We start from the raw sequence: 17,705 nt of genomic DNA on the forward strand, positions 1-17,705 counted from the left end.
CCTTGTCTTGCAGAATACGAGTGTCTGTTATGTGTATCAACTTAATTCACAAGTTAGTAAGAGGTAAAAGATAAATCCTGACTCGCTGATTATTTTGGTTCTATGCATTGAATCGAATAGGGTGTCGATTGTGTTCAGATACACAGGAAGCTTCTAACCTTATCCTGTGCTCTCCCCTTCAGTCGTATGCAGCAATCAATGTTGGACTTACGTACCAAAAATGATTTCAAACTATCCACAAATTCTGACTTATAAAAGATAGTAAACCAAATGCATCATATACTTATTACTGCTGCAGAATATACTCACATAGCAAATGTAGATAAATATCTTTGTATATGTATGCATATATTTGATGTATACACATACATTGTATATATGATATATGGTATACATAGTAATATTGCAGGATGAGACTGAGACAAAGTAATTAGGACGATTATGAGACCAAGATGTTCATATCGATACCATTTATTAATATGATTCTGGACGTCAAAACATCTCGCAGGTGAAAATATATATAATATAATATAATATAATATTGGATGTACGAAATTCAACGTCAAGGAATAGAGATTAGATAAAAGACTATACATAAACACGTCTCTGCTACAATACACAAGGTCTGACGTGACTCCATCAGTACAAGTCTCACGACGGGGAAGAAATGCCACATATACATTTGATTCATAAGCCTTGTAGGTTCATTTGTCTTACGCTATTCCACAAACTGGCTATGTGTAAACGTTTTAGTAGTCTTTCATTCAGACGTTCAATACATATGCTACACTTTCATTATTCAGACAGTCAGAAATAGTACGGAAACAAAAACGATTATAAAAAATGCAGGGGAAAATTGCAGTAATTTATTGATCACACAAGGGTAAATTTAAATGCAATGTTACATTGTAGACACGTGTATCTTTGAGTACATGTCCTCTAGGGTGACATAACACGGCTTTGGCAAGATGGTTTACTAAAACAAAAAGTTTTTAAACACATCTGGTCCTTGTGCACAAGGGGTAAAGCTTTACAGCAAAATTGTGTTTTTCTCCTGAAAGCTCAAACCAGCAAATCGGCAATCTTGCAAGGGTTTTCTTATCAGGAAAAAGAATATCAACTGACATAAATAACTTAAATGGCTAAGTTGATATTGTACATTGCAGAGGGTAGACGGTCCACAGCTTTTGACATTTCTTAACGTACGGTGTATGTATGTTAATAGTATGGCTGTATAGGTGTTCGTTCAAAAGTGGCGGGTTTAAATTTACGTCAGTAAATTTGTAAACCATCTCCTGTCACGTAAATCCAGAAGCAGACGCTTCAAATCGTTGAATGTACGGTGAAGATATCTATAGCTACAATTTAGCACCCACTGAGCAGTAGTATATCTCTATACAGCGACAAACTGATTTCCATTCAATACAAATCTGATTACACAGTATTAAAGCATCATCAACTGTGACTGCAATATTGAACAAATATGTCTATACAATATTCGATGACATAACTAGCTCATCATCAATGCTAGAGTATATAAACATGTGTCAACTGAATACAAAAACTTCTACAAACTTCCGTACTTGCAGCACCACACGTTAACAAAAACTATCGATACAAATGCACAAGTGTGGAAGTATATGAGACACGGAGTGGACGGGTGGAGTGGTAAAGGAAATGCGTAAGAATGTAGTCCAAACAGTTGGTCACACAAATTCGCACTCTTGTCACAAAAAAAAATGTTTCATAACACACATCGCACAAAGTCCAGACATTTTTAGTGAATCTAGTTCATCTACACTCTTCTAAGAAATAGTATCGCAGCATAGATGCTGTGTGTGTCAAATATCCCCTCCGTAATGAGAGAAATCAACAGTGTTCATAACATAGTTCGAGTTTCTGCTTTTATCATCTCCCGTCGACGTTAGACATTTTTTTAACGTCTGTGAAGAACTTTACTGGAGTCACATCACATTGACTAAAATGTATATACCTTTTTTTTTTTTTAATGAATCATCGATTCAGATTGGTCAAAGGTACAGTCATTAGGCTTCGTTATACTGCCCGGCAGTCAGCTAGCGGTTTTTCAAGATGCGCGTTGGGATATCTTGCGCGCGTATCTATATTTGTGCATTGTAAAATTTCACTTAATATAATTTCTCTCTGACCGGTAGAACGACAACTTCAATGTCCTAATTTAGCATAATATCTTAAATAGCAATGCGATATATAAAACAAATATCGACTGCTTTTGATCGAGTTGCGGTTAAAACTATTTGCCCTCGGTGATTTCTCAACAGTGCAATGCCCCGAAACAAAGTCGAGGGGCATAGCTCTGTTGATAAGTCACCTCTTGGCAAATAGTTTGACTATGCCCATCGAAACAGTCCATATCTATGAACCATTTCATTTCGTCTCTTGATATTACATTGTATAACACAAAGTCCATGCTCACATTGATTTGTGATGTTTCGCGTGAGCATCGTTGCGCAGTATTGCAGTATATATTTATGTATACATGTATGTACTTATACATGCGTGTGCTTGTTTGTTTTGTTTGTGTAATATAAATCATACGGACGGTTTCTCGGTATCGCAATTGTTCAATAATGGCCAATGGAGAACACATCTGCTCTAGCCACTTTATATATATATTTTTATGACACATTTTAAACGAGTGATTAACTTCCGTCTCCACTGGTACGATCTCTATATATACATTTCTCCTGGCCCCCATGCTCTCAAATGATTCTTCACAGAATTCGAAGAATTGGAATATATGTGCCTCTGCAGTATTCTCCTCCTGTGACTGTAATTGTTATATTCAGCAGGGACACTCCCAACCAGCCTTACGAATCCTTTCCCCTTAAAAATAAAATAAATAATAATAATAATAACAATAACAATAATAATAAATAAATAAATAATCACAAAGAAAAAGTGATCAACGTCGTCAGCGCATTAATTCAGGAGCATATGCTCAATCCATAAATGATAATATGAACAAACTGTACAAGATACAGAACAAATTTTAGACACAGTGTATTGAAAAAGAAAATAATGAAATAATTTCAATGCCACGCGTCAATCAATTGATTCAAATTGTCACCGGTATGCCCCGTCAACTTTTAAAAAAGGAACACTATACGTATTCCTCGATATGTAGTTGTATTTATTGTGACTCTCTGCTCTCCAGCTGTGTGAAAAAACATAACCACAAAACGTCACAATGATTTGAGAGAGTGTTTCTAAAAGTGGTAATAGAGTTTCATATGGGCTATGATTTGTATACATTTATCTGCATGCACAGAAATGACATGAAGGTAAAAAGGAAATCCAAGCACCTTCAAGGAAAACTTGGTGCACTTTACAACGTGTACCTAACTGTTAATCTTCCGTCAATGTAATAGCTGAAGACCTAGTAAATTAAGTAGTGCAAGTCGTGACGCACCATCTGCATCGAATATTTTCCCTACCCTATACACACTGTCAGGAATTGTTTTGCATACATTTCTAGCTGTTCAATATTCTGTGCCGAGTAAACCGAACATTTTGTTTCTCCCAGTTGAAGTCGTATACTTAATTGTAAACCAAACACACACACACAAAAATGATTTTACGAATGACGTTGTTCTGGGAATATTCTACTAATATTTTTGGCCATTTTGATCGGAATGCCTGAGATTGTTCTTATTGTACTTTCATCCAGTCTATGGACGTAAAAATGGTGCTCGCATCATATTCTATAATGTTTCTTCGATCGCTTGACTATGCTCCCAGAGTTTAAATGCCTTATTATAATATGTTCAAAATGGACAAATCAACTTTTCACTTCAATCTCAACAATTAACAAGACAAAATGAATCACAAGGAAAGTGTTGCACTGTTTAAAAGCAATAAGTAAAGCCTCTAACTTATTAATGACAGAGCAAAGCATAATGCAACCACGCTGTCTGTATGTCCAAATATATAAGAAAAAATAGAATGATAAAATAAATGTGTTGTATTGGTCCAACAGTTACTCATATTCCATCCTTAAAATTGGACAAATGCAGTGAAATATTTATATATTCATTTTGTTTTATTTATGTCATACTGCAGGGTACTAAAATGACAATCGCTTACTGTCATAAAAGGGATTTTCAAGCACAGGAAAGATTTCCTGTAGCTGATCCTTTCACTTCAAATAAAATACGACACGTTTAAATGCAGTTTTTGTGCATGATCAGCAGATAAGTATACTAATAGACAGTTGCCGTCACTTTGAGTATAGCGCTCAAACTAGGCTTACAAATCTTTTCCCTTCCAGCACCGAAGTAAGAGAATGTGATCAAACTAGAGTGATTGTCCCTGGGAGAATAATAAATATTTACTCTGTGTATTCACATCTTGATCAAAATAACGTCATTACAATACTAACATAACAGGGGCGGATCCATGAATTCCGTAAAGAGGTCTTTACAAAATTAAAGGGGGGCGGGCCCGGTGCGCTCCTCCCTGGATCCGCCACTGCATAATACTAATATCTTGCCCATTACCGGTCTCTTTCTTGGCGACTGGTATCTGTTATACGGTCTGTGAGCTTTGTCCTTGGCGAAATCGACGTATAGGGTATACATGTTAATTCAGCAATGTGAATTATTGCAGAACTAACAGTTGAGATTGGAGGGCAACTTTTCAATCAGTGATGGCGAATTATCCAAACGATTTCACTCAATGGAGAGTGAGTTGTGTAGCCTGGACATTACAATTACCATCCACGTGATGTACCGCGCACAGAGGGCCCCGCGCGGTCTGCACTCTTGGAATGTCGAGTGCGAAACTCGTGAGAGTAATCGACTGCGACACCACGTCGACAAAGGCGCACTGGAGTACTGTCGCTCCTCATAATGTTATGATACAGTTAAGGATCTTCAACGGTCCTATCTTACCATACTGATGAATAAAGTCGTTCTTGTTCATGACTCTGTCACGATTGACAATTTACAGCTCAAAGACAAAATCGATGCCGATGTCGTGTAAGTCTTCTTTATATTCAGTGATCAGAATTCATCGATCTAGAGTAAAATGACTCCTATACCTTCAAGAATGCTGCTGTCAAGAACATTCAGATAACATGCTGTACTTGGATAACGTCGGGGATCGACAGTCGCAACAATGTACGAAGCTTGATAATGTATGTTAAGATTATACTGTACAGATATAAGACGTGGCACGCTTGCCCTACACGCAAAACACTGGACTGTACCATGAGGCGCCTCTCACACGATCACTGATAACTGGAATATTGCTTTTTACACACGTGGAAGGAACACCGTTGTCTTCTCGACATGAATGTGTACAAGTAAACAGTAGTCTTTGGTCTATATCACCAGTCGGACTCAAAACACGTCAGCATTTGAGCGTTAGTTCATTTGGGGTTTTTGGTCCGGGCAAACAAAACCAAAACAAAACATGAAATCTGGTTTCTATCACAATATACATATTGATTACGTTCATTAAAACCACACGAGTATGTTAGGTGAGTATGTACAGGGAAAGATTCATGAGCAACTTTATCATCACGATTTACCTATACAATATTTGTTTCTTAAATCATATCGAAGTCTGAATCAACCTTTCCGAACTAGACAAAGAGTTCTGTTCACAATTTTCCATTTTATGCAGTTAATTCAGAATAATGCATTAAATGTTGATTGCGTTTGTTTGGGAGTGTGTGTTTAATATCCAGTAAAGCCTATAGGCCTATTCACGTCACGACAAATCTTCACTCCGAGCCTACCGGAAATATGCTATATCGATATACGGCGAACAGGGAGAGAGTTTGCTGGAATATGAATGCCACAGTTCGTCTCCTCGTGGCCTGTTTACTTTGCTCTTCTTTTCTTCTGTAGTTTTGATGAAAAAAGTTTGTTAAGACGGTGAATAGTGAGGATGTTTATGGTAATTGCAATGTTGCTCAGAGTTTTGTCAGAATTATATGTACAGTAACAATCAGGCTACATGATTAATTGTCCTGACCACTCTTTGCGCATGCGCGCGCTCTAAACATCCTTCCAATTCGATGTCGGTTCTTTTCCATATTGCTTCGTGACGCACGCGCTGTAAAGGAGTAGCAGCAGTACTGACTGCTACGTCTACTTGTATTTACAATCCACCCCTGACAGCTTGACTTCGGCTAGCCTCCTCAGACAGGCGTTACTGGCTTAGCTTCAAGCACCATTCCGTTCATTCTACTTTCCTGCTCTGCCGTGTACATGTTGTTGTCGTATCCATTGGGCCACTGTTTTTGAGTGTACAGATTCTTCATCAGACGCTGTGGAAGATGAAGGAAAACGTAGATGATAATCACGAGGTGATGAAAAAACAGCACTGTCTCTATAACATAACAATATTCGGAACTATCATGACTATACACCAACGTTCTACGACAAGTCTCAACGAAGTGGAGCATTTTCTTCGCCCTCTGAGAGAGGGTCTGCGTCTTCTCCTTGATCCAATCCACATGCCTACTGTTGAGCCAACTAGAAGCAAGCTTTGTGTGTATCATACCTCTATGTTTACAATATAATGGACATTCATTAACAATCCTAACGCTAAGACTGATGGTTTGATGGTACTCATGAAACTGTCACGTAGGGATACCATAGAGTGGGAAGGTTGGCCCCGCTCAGGTTAACTATCCAATATGAATGTAACGTTCTCTAGACTAATTCATATCCATTCTGTATTATGACATAATAGTCCGTATACACTCAATTTCTTTAATGTATATTTATCACTATTCATTGATGATTGGATGTAGGCCCCTATGATAAAATGTAGTTTGTGTGGAAAAATTAAGAAATGAAATGAAATATTCGAGAATTCGAGTATCGAATTGTGTACAGATTTATCACTGATCTCTAAATGTAGGTACATGTGTACTCAAACAGCCAAAAAATCTCGACGGGTGTCGACCGCTACTGATGAGCGTACACTCCGGTGCACGTTATACAATCGCTGACCGATGATTTTTCGAATGTATCCCAGAGGGCAGCGAATGGAAATCGGGCCATCCATGAATCCCTACGCAAGCGGGTCTTCAATCTACAAATCTTGAGACTTTTTATATGGACCCCAAAAACGATCAAGAATTGGTACATCCATTCTTTAAACAAAATATAATTATCTGTAACTATTGCGGCTTCTTTGTTTCATTGCCCTTACAAATATGTTCTTTGGGTATTATAGCACGCTCCAATAGCAAACCCCGCTGAAATCGTCAAATTACGATTTAATGATGCACAAACTGCTTTAATTCATTTCTTTACACTAAAATGAAGAATCAGTAAACCTTGGCGCTTACGACGTTTACAAAAAAAAATAATAATAATAATAATACAAATTTATGAGCCTGTCGGTAACATAGTGAAAAATGGGTATAAGTCGAACAATTTTTCTTTACACTGATGAGATGAATAGTGACAAAGCAATTTAAGTAATGTTTTGCGTGATTCTCTAACCGGCAATATGAACCTTGGTGTTCAAACATTTTCGATATCATTATACAGATGTCTATGGCACGCCAAAGGTGGTATAAATCGGAAAAGTTGGTTTATCGACTAATAAACTAAGTTATTTCGACGATAAACTACAAGTATTAAAGTTTATCGCTTTAAAGGGACATTAATTGGCTTGCCTGTGGAAGCCAACTATCCCATAAAACGAAAGACTCGGTTTATCTATCGTAAATTCATTTCATCGCGGAAAAGCTGAGGTTTTTCTGTCGATAAACTGAGTTTTCACTTTTAGGAACAGTTGGCTTGCCATAGATGTCAATATGGCAAGGTTTAGCTCGCTATGTGATAGAGTTCTGTGTTTACAATTGGGCAGGGCAGCGATCCCAATCGTGGGGAAAAATCGGAGGGCGTATTCTTTTGGCCGTCAAGTCCCAACAGTTTTACTCACAGACTGGTCAATAGCCTGTCCATGTATAAAAGGTGTAAGAAACTCACATCAGTTAATGAGCCAGGTGTTGATACCATCTGGTAGATGGCCGTGATCGGTATCATGGCGATGGACGTGCACGTGATCAACCAGCCCACTGCCACTGACCACTCAGGGTAGACGTATTTGTCCAGACGCAGCGATCTTTCATTCGCGAGACCGAACCCCATGATGAACTGCCAGAAGGAAATGGTAAAAACGCACATCGCATCGCAACGTTATTGTCAACATCCTCGTCGTTCTAACCCTATCAGAAATAATAACCATCATCAGGATCATCACATTCGTCATCATCATCATTAACAAAAACAATCTGATCATTATCACCGACGTCATCAGCAATGCATTCATCATCAAGAGAAGCCACTGAGCTTTATCTTAGTGGCATGTACACGTGTACTTACCACTATCATTACTGGGCTGAGGAACATCCAGCAAAACCGCCAGTAATAGCCGGGTCTCCAGCCCAACATCTGATTGATGTCTTCTGAAATGCGTTTGGTTGGTATCGTCAGACCTGTAGCATTAGTGCGTAGACAAATGTAATGCATGATCCCAAGGTAACTTTGAATACGCCTTTTGCAGTTGAAATTGAAATCATAGGTTAGACTTGTTGCACACTGGATATTGATGGTATCGCCATGTTTTATCCCTGGTCAACTGCAGAATACATAAAATCTTGTCGATTCTGTTAATGCCTTTCTGCAAACCTGTAAGAATAACTGTGTGTCAAACTCAAGCATATTGATACTATCAATGATGCTATGCAGGCTTTTATGTATGCATCTATAATCAACTTTATGATATCAGGTTTGCCAGTTTGATACACGGTAACTATGCACAGTAGATACTAAATCAAGATTGGCCTAAACGTTAACACATGCAAACATGTAGACGCAATTATTCGATCACACCTGTATTAAGAAGTGTATTCTACGTACTTGTAGATTTCAGACAAGAGTCAAGCATTCAGCTGTTATATGAGCATTCTAGCCACGGGGGTCGATAATCATATTATTCTATACTAAACAGTAATCATAATATATTAATTGTGACACGCTGCTTACCATACAGCCATGCGACGCCGATTGTCTCGAATACCACAGTGAACAAAATCGCGTAGTAAGCTACACAGTTGTCAAACAGGTTCACAAGATACGTTCCACCCTGTATAACAAGAAAATTCAAACAGACATTAAGCATATCGATAATACACTCTTGACTTTATTGTAAGGAAAAAGATGGGGTAATGAGGCGGTGTATATATTAAGGGATGTGATAATAACCTTGTTTGGAAAAGACAGACAAATGAAGAGAAAGAATAACAAGAAGAAGACGCAGAAGAAAAAGAAGACGGAAAAATATCAAAACGACGGGGTGAAGAGTTCGCAAATGCAGAAGCACTTAACCTTTTGTCTATTCAATTGTCGACTAGCAGGGAAAAATGTCAGACAATGAACTGACCTGCGAAACGAACGATAGTCCCACCAAGTAGTAGACGGCGAAAAGAATGGCGATGAACACCTCGCGATGTTTTTTAACGGCCCGCGGGAACTGATCGGACAATCCAGTCAAGATGGCTTCGGAACCTCCAAACTTGAAACACACCAAATTCATAAAAGTAATATCGAATGAGTATTCTACTTCTTTCTTTTTTTTTTTGTCACTAAGTATACGACTCCTTAATATTATCATTTCATGGGTGTAGGAGTTTGTAGGGATATTGAGCAATCCAGTCATTCTCCTGATAAGAAACAATAATCAAGGCGAAATTGTAAATCCAGCAGGAAACAATTTACATTTGTTTTGACAGAGATTTTGTAACTACACCCCAAGAAAGAATTATAGTGATCACTTCAGCGCCTGGTTCCAACACTTCAACATAATGTATGCTACATACAACTTAGTTAATCTGTCTGATCTTCTATTGGGTGTACCGTAAATCATTAGCATTTGAATATTTCAAATTGAAAGCAGTATTATTATTCATTATTATTATTATTATTATTATTATTATTATTATTATTATTATTATTATTATTATTATCATCATCATCATTATTATTATTATTATCATCATCATCATCATTATCATCATCATCATCATCATCACCATTATTTTGTCATTGTTACTATTATTAGCATCAGGTCTATTGTCGTTATTGTTAGTGCTTTTATGATTATGATTATCATCATTATCATTGCTGCGTACATAACTGTTTAAACAGGGTTATTCAAGGAAATGGGGAGAGTAAAGTTTACCGAGCTGTCGAGACCAAGGGTAAGAAGCATGAGGAAGAACAGAATTGACCAGACGTTTGATCCGGGCATGGTGGCCAGGGCTTCGGGGTACGTGACAAAGACAAGACCAGGTCCTGCAAGATAGAAAGAAACCAACAAGCAAACAAACAATCAAACAAAATCGGGTTAGATTATGTTAATTTTGAAGGACCAGTCCTATAACTATTTGCTACCATCCATAATTCCTTTGATATCCATATCCTCGTCGTATAGGTATCACCACAGGTATATGATTCGAAGCCGCATCTAGTTTCGAACCCCATGTCTGATTTGCCTGATCTACTATCATATGCCACACAGAACTCGACTACTAATGTACCTGTGACAATTTGCTCGTCTATACATCCAGTTGTATAGGCCAAAATTTCACGGCACACCCCTTCCTCAGATCAAAAAGACACCACAAACTCAACTTTCTCTGGGTTACCCTCGTAATATGCCAATGGAATTGTCCTCATTTTAGTTGCGAATGGTAATGACAAAAGATCATAAAAGCGCATGCTTTATGATCTTTAGTAACAGCGCTGCTGCTCTGCAAGGAGCATGCTAGCGTGGAAGGTTACCTGGTACTTTAGCCGTTGGAGGTGTACTCAGTGTATTACGTACGGTGCTGTATGTAGGCCCTACACATATTTATCGGCTTATTTCTGGCAAGCGTAGACATCAGTACGTTGACATTAGGGTTATTACTACGGTTTTTGACGAGAAAAAAAAAATTGTGCATGCACAAAATTTTCTGGCCGCTCTGACGGAAATCACCGGAAGATAAACGTCCATCCAAAACATAAACAATGACATAAAACGCATTATAACGGATATCAACGGATGCCAATAGTCGACATTCGTTTCTCTTGCGTTTGCCTTGACCGCAAAGTGTGACAGGGGCATAGTGTATCTTTACCTTCCGTTGCCACTTCGTCGACGCTCTGTCCGTTCCTGACGGCCATGTATCCCAGGACAGCGAACACCACAAACCCAGCAAGGAAACTCGTCATGCAGTTGATGCAGCTGGTAAGCAGAGCGTCTCTGAATGGCAAAACGAAAGTTTGAAGAAAATTCCACCTCACCTCACCTCACTCTTTCCTACATTATAACTATTTCTTACTCGTTTACCATCTTGTTCAGTGCGTGCCTATGAAGAAATTCATAGTCTCCTTCACAGAATAATTATAATAGTTTCCTGGAACTGAATAATGGCTGCAAATTATAAAGTAAGTTACGTCAGCATGTAAGAGAAACTGGGTCTAGAATGAAGGTTCATAATTATGTATTATGCTTTGTCGTCTTCCTCTGTGTTGGCCTATGACCGATGCATAGAAATATTCATCTTCTAAATTCCCCTCTGAATTACAGTGGAACAAATCTTGACGTTAGGAAACTACTGTATGGCTAATTCAATAATGCGAGCTTTTGTGTACAATGTAAATGCATGCACTCGCAAACGCGCAATAATATGCCCTACATGACACGCATATTTTCAGTCAAGTTTTAGTCTGTTGGTTGCACGTATATAAACACTTTGCAAGCCAGTCAATCGCAGGGGTATAGCTAATGCGCTCTTCTTAATTCATTGCCTTTATTGTTGAATCGTAAATTCTACAAATGACATAATAGTATGTGACACAATATCAAATGGATCAGTGCGCGAGGCACCCAAGTTTTCTCGAAAATAATGCATTTTTTGATACATGAGAACATGATATCATGCTTTGTTCCACTTAATCTTCAAGACTGTGGCAGGAGAAGATATAGGCATATTCTTTCGTCATCATGCCAAAATTTGTGGACAGATTATAATGAAGTGTAGAAAAGAATCAGGGGAAAATGTATTCTTTAATCTTAATGTTCTCAATTCACTCCTGACATTGAAGTAGACCTACCGAATATATACATTTAAAAATGGCCTCTTCGCTTTTCATTTTCTAAGACTCACTTGTAAATGTTGTTGTGGAACCTGTTGTAGCTGGCAAAAGCCAGAAGCACACCGAAGCCGGGACCAAGCGAGAAACAGATCTGGGCGGCTGCATCAACCCAAACCTAGTGGAAGGAAATGATGGAATCATAAAGAGGAGATTGGGAAGAATATTACGCATGGAATAAGACGAATGCCGCTTTTATACAGTTGCTATTTTGGGGGCATTTTCCGACAGGACCGTATCACTGCTTCAAAAGCGCTTGTCGCCGAATGTTAACAGAAGTGATTCCACTATGTCTAATAAACTCAACCCCCATACAAACAGAGAGTTATGGTATATAAACAATAATCAGTGTGGATGGCGTAGACAACAAATTACGGTGTTACTTTTCGCTTTTATTCCCTTATTTCAAAATCGTGTAAATAAAAAAAAAATCGATGGTTTAATCTTCGTTTCGAAGGATTAGCGTATATTGATGAGACTTTTCTTTTTCTCGTCTGTTTGTCGGTAAAATTGTGCGGACTTTTTGACAGGAAACACTTGGCTAACTCGACTTCTACGTCAACAACAGGTGGGAGAAAGACGAGAAAGAAGGACAAGAAAAAAGAAGAACAACAACCAACCGTCTGCATGATTTCTTCTGGACAATCATCTGAAATGTCGTCCCTGCTATATACACAATAGCCGCGGTCACATTGGCAAAAGATCGCGATACTGGCAAAAGATCGCGAAGTTTAAGATCGCGATCTTTTGCCCGTGTGACCGCAGCCTTTAAGGTCGCTTGCCAGTGGGACATGGTTACAGTGTCAACTTAAAGGGGTACTCCAGACGATTTTCATAATTTCACATCACGCAGTACATAAATCGACAGCTCAATGTCTAAATTTGTGGAATTTATTGTGGTCTTTGAGCAGAGAAACGAATACTACGAAAAATCTTAAACAAATTACAATTCTTTACACGGAACACTGTTGATGACATAGGAGCCTCACATATTTCAGAAATGTAGCAGTGTATTTCCATTACAATACCGCTTGCTTAACAAGTTCACCTGAGTATAATCTATGCATGCATTCTTCTTTTGTTCTGTTTCCTCAAGCCCCAACTCATGCATTCTTATGGTGAGGCTGCCATGTCATCATCCTTGTTCATTGCAATTTGTTATAAATTTTGAAAACATTCGTATCTACCTCATCCCGATCACTATAAATTCTGAAACTCTGTACTCAGTATAACTGAGTTATAGTTGTTCAAATGTAACATTTTGAAAATCACCCGGAGGTCTTCTTTAATGAACTCACCTGAGGGGAGCGGAGAAGCTCCCACTTGGGGATCAGGTAGTACTTGATGCCCTCGCCGGCTCCCGGCAGAGTCACACCGCGAATCAGCAAACAGAAGAGGACCATATAGGGCAGGGTGGCCGTAATCCACACAACCTGGAGTTAGCATGGATAGAGATTGTCTTTTTTTTTTTTGTACAGTCAAACCTGTCTTAGTGACCACCTGTCACATACGGCCAATAAAAACAATTCCCTCCGAGAGAAAGAGCATGCCAAAGAACCCTGTCTAGAGCGGTCACCTGTCTATAATGACCGCTTTTGTGTCTCCCTTGGGTGGCCGCTATAGACAGGTCTTACTGTAGTTGCTATAATTCGATTCACCATTGCAGCACTTCGTGGGACGTCGTGGGAAAATAATTATATTGTCAAATATTGTCTTGGAAATTTGTACAGGTCTTCACAAGTGCTTAATGTGTGAGGTGTTGTCGCCTCTGTAAAGAATAATGCTTCATAAAGCACTGAAGCTTGATGTAATACAAAATTGAACTGCAAACAATCAAAATCTCAGTCTAATCATTATTTCCTGTAAGAATGCATTTAAAATGGTTTCCCGTGTCAGCACCTGGAACTATCGCTTTTCGCATAAATTGATCTTCCAGACTTAACATGCAGGTACGTAAAAAATTATCTGCAAATGCAACTCTTGCTGGCTTGAATTTTCGATATCATATTCAAAGCTGTAAAAGGCATAATGATAATGATGTCATCAATGTGGCGTCAAGGAGGTTTTTAACCGTTCCGGCACTTCTCAACTACATGCGAGTACAGGAATATTATAGGTATGATTAGAATTTTATAGAAACGGAGTAAAATCATTCATTATGATAGACTTACACCTTGTATGTCCTATTCAAGTTATGACAATATGATTTGGACATGAATAGATTTTCATAGTAATCTTTTTTCTTCTTGTTGTTTTTGTATGTTTTTTGTTGCTGTTGTCGTCGTCGTCGTCGTTGTTGTTGTTGTTGTTGTTGTTTTGTAGTGTTGCATTTTGGGTTCTGACCTTTCCTGACCCCTTGATGCCCTTCCAGAGACTGAAGTAGCAGATGATGTAGACAGCAAGAAGACAGAGCGCGAGTTGCCACACCACCTTGCCCAGGTCGTGAATGCCCGGACTCTCGTGCATCTGCAGGACGGCTCGCCTGTAGCCGGAGAAGTGGAGTGAGAAAGTCAATGAATTGATTTGCAGGGAAACGACATAAGGGCTTAAAATCCGTCATTCGAGTAGACTGGGGAATATATAGCGCAACCGTCCAGCGTCTAGACCATAAATCGTCGAATATAGAATCCTAGATTAAGAGTAAAGTTACAGACGATTGTGATGCGTTCATGGATATGCAGAATTATTAAACTGAAGTGATTTTAATAGACAGGCCCACTTGGGACTCCCCACTTGTTTTTACCCCGGAAGTGGCACCAGAAAATTGTGGTTAAGGTCCCAAGGATCTGTACTGGGCCCAGTCTTGTTTTCATTGTACGCATTTCCTTTGAAAGCTTTAATAGATTCATTTGGTGTTGAAAAGATGTTTTATGCTGATGAAACCCATCTGTAAACCCGGAAGTGGCACCAGAAAAGCGCAGTTAAGGCCCCCTCCCCTTTTTTTACTTTTTTAAAACTCTTTCTGTACCAGGGCCTTTGGACAGTGTGTGTATACAACGTTATGGGATTTTTTTTTTTGTACTGCAATCAGCACTCAAAGCACACAAAGGGGTAGTATAATTGTTAAATGCTCCTTGAAATAAAGCATTATAATGGCACACAGCCGCATTTCATGAATCGGTGGTATTAAAACTTTCATCAACTCTGGGAACAAACCTCACTGGCAAGGCTTTAGACAGGTTCGAACCATTTCAGGGCTTCCACATTATAGCCCCACCATCATTATTACAGTACTTCAGCATTGCCAAGTACCCATTTTGAGAAGGACATCGTGGATGAAAAAAAAAGAAAAGAAAAGAAAATAAAGGATATTAGCACTTAGAACTTTGGATCTCAAGTTTCAAAAGTTCAGTCATAATCAACTGTACCGAAGCACTCCTATTGCATTTCTGCACTAAAAACACACTAAAAACATGATTATTGCGTACACCATCTATATCTGAACAAAGGAGCCACAGCAAGCACATGGCTCTTTTTCCCCCTTTTTTTTTCTTTTTTTTTTTTGTTTCCGAACACAAGTGCGACGACGGCGATGGCGATTATACTAAGGAAGACATACTCGTAGTATTCCGTGGCCGCGGACTTCGTCTTGTTGATGACGAAGGTCGTATTGATACCGTCGATCTCGGTGGTGTAGTTGTAGTAATAGGTCGGGCCGTCGATAGGTCGGAAGCAGTAGATGGTGTTCCAGGAATTGTCACACGTGCTCCACGGCAACACGCGGTTGAAGGAGGCGAAGAGGTAGTAGATGGAGTAAGAGATGATCACGTTGTAGTAGAAGTCGACGAAGAAAGCGATGCAGATCATCGCAAAGCCGACACCTGAATTCCCGGATGGGGGGAAGAAAATGACGGAAGGAACATTTCGTTACAGAAGACGATGGGAGAAAACAGGAAGAAGGACAAACGTTATTACTTTTTGTAGAAAATGAAAATAAGTTTGAATTAGATTAAATTAAATTAAATTGAATTGAAATGAATTGAATTGAGCTGAATTGAATTGAACTGAATTGAATTGAATTGAATTGAATTGAATTGAATTGAACTGAATTGAATTGAATTGAACTGAATTGAACTGAATTAAGATTACATGCCAGGATCTACTGATTTGATTGTTTTGATGTCACATAATGATGTTGAATATTGTACGTTACGGTGTTCATTTACCTTTGAAGAGCGGACAGACCTTGTCCCAGACCGTTACGGGCCCGGTCTGGTTGAACTGACCGAGGGCCAACTCCATGTAGAACAGCGGGATGCCCATGAAGATCAGCATAAAGATGTACGGGATCAGGAAAGCGCCTGTGATGATACGGAAAACAAGATGCACGATATGTGAAACCATGAGCAATGAATGAGATTGCGACCAATACAGAGAAAGAGAGGACGAGAGAAAGTTGGGGGGGGGGGAGGCAGCAGGGATTATGCGTGCCCGTTGCTTCAAATTGCAGTTGACCCTTCAATCAATAAGTAATATCGTCAAACGCTTTACCTGAAAGAGTTGGTTGATTTATATTTTGCTTCTGCAAACAAAGTACAAAGTGTATAGACACACAAAAGGAAGAAAGCTAATTAACAAAGGTCTACAATCTATGCCAAGAACAATTAAACGGTAGACCCCACTCGGGATCCACCATCATCATGGTGGCGCTGTTTAATTTAAGAATCTACATGGCTTGACTTTCACCCAGTTTAGTTTCCTTTCTCCCTCTTCATTTACACTTTTTTTAATGAAGTGTTATAATGTATGACTCGGCACTATACAGCCTTGACTTATCTGGGGGTAAGTAACGAACAATGAAACAAACAAACAAAGAGTAAAATGGCAGCAACTTTTAGAGTTATCTCAGTCTTGCCCCGTCATGGCACATAAAAGTGAGTTTTAGATGGCCGACGTAAACGCTAAGATGACGTACTCTCTCGGCTTGGACAATGGAAACAGCCGTCCCGTGCATGTGCAGAACACAATTTTTGGCCTAATAGCGTCGACTCTAGCGTTCGCGTTGCAGATCTTAACCTTGCTAATATCTTAAAACGGAAACTGACTCGCGTCGGAGAGAGACCTGGTTGAGAGAGAGACTTTAAAGTTGGCTTAACATAGAAAAGGATAGGCCTATATTATTATGAAGACACACGTTCCACGATGACCCGTGTATGTGGCTCAGTGGACAAGACCATGGTCTCTCAATTCTTGAAATATGGGGTCCGCGTCCCCCGACAGCAGCGCTTTAAGTTTTTTTCGGAGGGGACTTGAAGCCATCGGTCCAGTGACAGCTAGTTTGCTCACGAGTACAATGCATTTCAATCCTTCTTTGGTGGCCACGGAGATAAATCTACATTCACACTTCTTACACCCATTACTGAAACAGACACACTAAACTGATGTCGATGTCTGTATTACAAGGAGACGTAGAGAATGGCGCCGCTTGTGTGACAGTGAAATCCTAACACGACAGGGGAATAAACATTCGAGCTATTTTGCGAGAAATAAAAATAT

At 39.1% G+C, this 17,705-nt stretch overlaps 1 protein-coding gene across 1 annotated transcript in view; it reads right to left on the reverse strand.

The window, feature by feature from the left end:
- Positions 1 to 6,187: 6,187 nt before the first annotated feature.
- The window catches only part of LOC140226943 (sodium-dependent dopamine transporter-like), a 40,724-nt gene continuing 29,206 nt past the window's right edge, over positions 6,188 to 17,705 (reverse strand). Inside the window, exons 3-14 of the mRNA XM_072307371.1 lie at positions 16,376 to 16,510; positions 15,769 to 16,030; positions 14,553 to 14,691; positions 13,508 to 13,642; positions 12,224 to 12,327; positions 11,192 to 11,316; positions 10,252 to 10,364; positions 9,454 to 9,585; positions 9,057 to 9,156; positions 8,394 to 8,506; positions 7,998 to 8,165; positions 6,188 to 6,316 (exon numbers count right to left, since the gene is read on the reverse strand). Coding sequence (XP_072163472.1) covers positions 6,188 to 6,316; positions 7,998 to 8,165; positions 8,394 to 8,506; positions 9,057 to 9,156; positions 9,454 to 9,585; positions 10,252 to 10,364; positions 11,192 to 11,316; positions 12,224 to 12,327; positions 13,508 to 13,642; positions 14,553 to 14,691; positions 15,769 to 16,030; positions 16,376 to 16,510 — 1,655 coding nt within the window. The remainder of the gene's footprint in view (positions 6,317 to 7,997; positions 8,166 to 8,393; positions 8,507 to 9,056; positions 9,157 to 9,453; positions 9,586 to 10,251; positions 10,365 to 11,191; positions 11,317 to 12,223; positions 12,328 to 13,507; positions 13,643 to 14,552; positions 14,692 to 15,768; positions 16,031 to 16,375; positions 16,511 to 17,705) is intronic.

Source organism: Diadema setosum, chromosome 4 (genome assembly GCF_964275005.1).
Source record: "Diadema setosum chromosome 4, eeDiaSeto1, whole genome shotgun sequence".
NCBI classification, from domain to species: domain Eukaryota; kingdom Metazoa; phylum Echinodermata; class Echinoidea; order Diadematoida; family Diadematidae; genus Diadema; species Diadema setosum.